Source organism: Eurosta solidaginis, unplaced genomic scaffold, assembly GCF_040869045.1.
Source record: "Eurosta solidaginis isolate ZX-2024a unplaced genomic scaffold, ASM4086904v1 ctg00001394.1, whole genome shotgun sequence".
Taxonomy (NCBI): domain Eukaryota; kingdom Metazoa; phylum Arthropoda; class Insecta; order Diptera; family Tephritidae; genus Eurosta; species Eurosta solidaginis.
In genome coordinates this window covers 12,188-16,770 of record NW_027137295.1, presented here as the reverse complement: position 1 = coordinate 16,770, position 4,583 = coordinate 12,188, and the positions used below count along the sequence as shown (strand labels likewise).

At 36.7% G+C, this 4,583-nt stretch overlaps 1 protein-coding gene across 1 annotated transcript; it reads right to left on the bottom strand.

Annotated features, from left to right (window-relative positions):
• Positions 1 to 746: 746 nt before the first annotated feature.
• LOC137236330 (protein transport protein Sec24C-like) lies at positions 747 to 1,809 on the bottom strand. Its single transcript, XM_067758853.1, has 3 exons — positions 1,659 to 1,809; positions 1,260 to 1,602; positions 747 to 1,206 (listed from the first exon to the last, which is right to left on the bottom strand). The coding sequence occupies exons 1-2, from the start codon at positions 1,807 to 1,809 to the stop codon at positions 1,289 to 1,291; spliced, it is 465 nt and encodes a 154-aa protein (XP_067614954.1). The 3' UTR covers positions 747 to 1,206; positions 1,260 to 1,288.
• Positions 1,810 to 4,583: the final 2,774 nt, after the last annotated feature.

Genomic DNA, 4,583 nt, shown 5'->3' with positions numbered 1-4,583 from the left:
CGACTGCGAATCAGCGGAAGTTAATTTTGAAGAGTTCTTCGAAATTGTCGGCGATTCTGTGTTTGAAGAGAGCCGTGATATGGAACATGAAGCGAACGATGAAAACAATACAACAACTGAAGAAGGCATTGAAAGAAAAATGGACGAAACCTCAGTTTTCTCGGAGACAATATTTGCTGCAAAATATGATATTGGCGGAAACGAAATCCTGTTCACTAAATATTTTGCAATTTCGCAAAAGGTACGTATGCACGTGACAATTTTTTTATATTTATGAAAACTGTCTCCCTAAACACATTAAATGTGCTACGCATATGCTTAATTTGATTGCATCCAACGATTTTATTAAAATTTTGAAAAAGTATCCCTCAGCGTATGAGAAGCACACTTTTTTAAGTATTGAATATTCCATTAGCTAGATCCTTGCACCCTCAATTAAATATTACAACCTATAATATTATATTTCTAGTTAATTTCGAAGTGCTCGAGCTTATGGACTAGAGTAAATAGGCCTAAAAGCTCCGAAAGGATCAACACAATTCTTGGAGCTCAGCTAAAGTATCCTATTGTTACTAGGTGGAACTCCTTGTATGATTCCATATGTTCTTTGTGGTCCCATAAGGGCAATTTTCCGATTTTGGAAACAGAAGTAATTAAAATTTTAGTTTAATCATATATCACATTATATATTTTAAGGTTTTCCAAAAATCATAGATGAAGCTGTTGCATCCGAAAGTTTGATAATCAATAAAGCCGAAAATGAATATTCCAATTATATTTCAGATCCCAGCACTAGTAAAGGAATGCTTTATAAGTATCCAGAGCTGAAAAAGTGCTATATGAAATTTAATACTCCTTTGCCCTCATCAGCATCAGTAGAGAGATTGTTTTCAGCAGCAACTATATTGAATGCGCCGCGCCGTGGATCCCGCGTTCACAACAATTTTAGAAAATAAATCTTTTTGTTGATGAATAAGTTTGGAGGATATTGCTGTGGCAGCGTGTTTTCCAATAAAGCCCGTTGTTGTTCCTTTGATTGGCGCTTCAACATGTACAGCCATGTCATGTTTTGGTCATGCATAATTATAATGCTTTACGTATAGCTTTAATGATGATACGTGCATGCACGCCTTCCTCAACATATGGTTTAACTTGTTTTAAGATTTCACCTGCTTAAAGTACTACTGAAGTGATGCCATCGCCGACCTGATAAGAGAAACATTTTTATTCTACACATTCTAATATAACAAAAAACTTACCTCAGCATCTTGAGATTTGGCGATGTCGATTAGAGTTTTACGGCTGGATGCACAATATCCAATAGTTTCATAATGGTTGCACCATCATTTGAAATTGTGGCCTTACCACTGGAATCAACAATATTCTTGTCCATACTGCGTAGACCCAACGTAGTGCGTACAGCGTCCACAATTGATTGCGAGGCATTGATGTTGGATATGAGTTGAGGTTTACCTTGATAGCTATCGGTACCCACAAATTTTTTACACAAAAACTCATATGTACCCCATACAAGTTCAGGACGTTCATATTTATCGACACACCGTCCGGTGTGGCCCAAATGTTGCAAATATACAGTTGGTACTGTTGAGAAAAAATATGGATCAATGAAAACAAGTAAAAGTGAAAGATTTTTTTACCATCTGTTTTTACTTTACACATAAGACATTGGTAACGACGACCAGCATCTACAAATTGCATAAGAGCCTTGCAACGCTTACATCTAATTGGACCCAATTCACAAAAATTTACAATGGTTGGCTTACATTCACCCTCAACCGTTCGTGCCATTGGTTAGTAGGGATGAAAACGATACATCGATGTTTTTGAAACATCGATAGTATCGGATGAAAATCCAATGTTTAACATCGATGTTTCAAAATTACTCAATATCGAAAAATTGCCGATACATCGATGTCAACTTTGACGATGTTTCGAACATCCACATCTCTAAAGTTGCATTTATTCAGACCAATTCTAAATATTCTCGCGGAATTTTGTTCTCGCGGATTTTTTTATTCCCGCGAAAAAATTCCTCCAATTCTTTTCTCCTAGGGAGAAGAAAAATTGGGGAATAGGAATTTCGAATTTTGAAAAGTCAGCTGTTTTGTCAATTGAAATTTTGTTGCGCATTTCTTATTTTGTTTAAAAAATTGAAAAGTTTAATCATTGTTGCGAATTTGTTTGAAATTAAGAAATAAGGTATAAACAATGCACATTATTGCATTTCATGTGGTATACACAGAAATGAGTATTGAATTGGTGCCACAGCAACATCAACAGAGGAGCATAAGAAGAAGACGGCGGGTTAACACAAATCCGCCGGAGTTACCTGCTTTCATTCTGCAAAGCAATTTTCTGGCGGCCACGTCGAGTTGAGTTCGCCTTTCGCCATATGCCAAAATCTAATTAAACCTTATTAAAAAATCCTTGCGCAATTTCTGGATGGCTGCATCAAATATACAAAGAGCTCTTCCGTTGCTTATGATATACTTTTCGACTTAAAATAAAGAATATTGTGGTTGCTGTTGTTGTTGTATTAACAGTGAGAATATTGTGGTAGAATGTAAATACATATTTTAGCGCAAATTTGTACAAATAAGTGTTCTTTCTTAAAAGAAGCAATTTCCTTTAACTATTTTATGCATTCCCTTTAATTATATAGTGAAAAAACTCCTATGAAATGGCAAAGAAATCTGCCTCTCCCTCACATTCATAATACCTACTATTCCCCCATAACCGGTTTCCTCTTTTTCGAACATTGTTCAGAATAGGAGGAAAGGGAGAAGTGAAAAAACTTTCAAGGAATTTTTATTTAGAATGGAATGGAATTTTTATAGGAATGGGAGAAGGGAAAAAACTCGCACGGAACTTTCGTTTAGAATTGGGCTGATTGACTCCATTCTTTTTTTTTTTTGTTAAGTTGCTGCAAACTGATGTAAAAATGGTAAGTTGTTAATAATAATTGTTTTAAATTATGATGTGACTTCTAATCAATATTTTATACTAAATAAATAGGTGAATATCTTAATCGAAAGTGCAGTATGGCCAGTGCAAAGGCGTGAGCTAAATATGTAGATCGTGAAGTAGTATCCCGGGCTTTTTGGAATAGTTTTATTATGTGGATAATAATTAATTTTTAAATCGCCTTTGATTACCTTTGGTAACAGCGTAATAGTTTTCATTTACAGCTACTTTGACCAACATTGCTTTTATTTAATAATGGGCTGCTTTTTGATTACTTCTAAAAGGAAGTTGCTTGCACTGCTATCATTTGCAATTATTAATATTAAATTAAAACAAAATTGCACATTTTTAATAATTTCTATTTTCCACCAGTTTCTTGCCGAAATCAATATGCCGAACAAAAGTAAGGTGTGCGCTATTTTAAGAAATTAAGTGCCAACTCCGCAAAGTGTCTATTTTGACTTTGGCCGGTAACTGCATACATATATAATAAAACCTCTGCACATTGTAAAGGGGCCTTTAAAATACATTTCTGGTCGAATTTTTTTAAAAATTCCTCGATTTCGGGGTGTGTGAGCTAATATTACAAACTAGGCGACTATAAATATCACCCCACCCACTAGAGCCACGTAGTTATTCCTAAATTGATTTCTACTGAAAAAAACATCGGAAAACATCGATGTATCGATGTTTTTCTTCCGATGCTTTTTACCATCGATGTTTATTTTGTCGATACATCGAAACATCGATGTATCGATGTTGCTCCTCAAAATTTGCATCCCTATTGGTTAGACGGTAAGTGTAATGGACAAAACTGCTGTTTTTAATAAATCAGCTGTTGCAGGTATGCAATAAAAAGAGGACCTGCCAAACAAAACATTAATTTCGAAAAGCGATACCTAACGTAACGTGGCGAGGAGTTACCCTGATCTTCTACCACATATTTTGTGGTCACCAATGGTGGTAATAAACCCTGTTCGGATTTGGCATCTGATCGGGATCTAAACGGCCTTTGGCTTGACAGGTGCAGGTGGGTAAAGAAAATAACGCAAAAATAATCATCAGCAAATTTTGAAATATATTAGCATACATTATAACCAGGACGTCCGGACCTGTCCGGGTATTGGGGGTTAACCCGGCTTGGGTGGTTGACTGGGCATCGGCGCCTGTCCAGGTTGTGTTGGTGGCATCATTTGACCCATGTAACGACATGGTGCACCTGGTTGTTGTAGAGGATAACCTGGCTGTTGTTGTGGTGGATAGCCTGGATGTTGTGGCATTGCATAACCCAGTTGCTGTTGTGGTATATACCTTGGTATAACTGGATGTGGTGTCATTTCCCCACCTGGTCCAGTAGATGCAGGAGGCATACCTGGAGGATCATGTTTATCATGGCCACCAAATGGCTGGTGCATAGGGTTTTGAGGTGGTATTTGACCGGATTGTGACTGCATTAGACCAGACTGTTATCTCTGCCGATGACAGTGCGCTTAGGTTGTGACTTTTGCTCCTCTTTGGTTTGCTGTGCAAAAAAATATAAGTAAATAAATCACTGAAATGTATGCATGACAATATCGTAGCAACTCACTGTCGGCTTG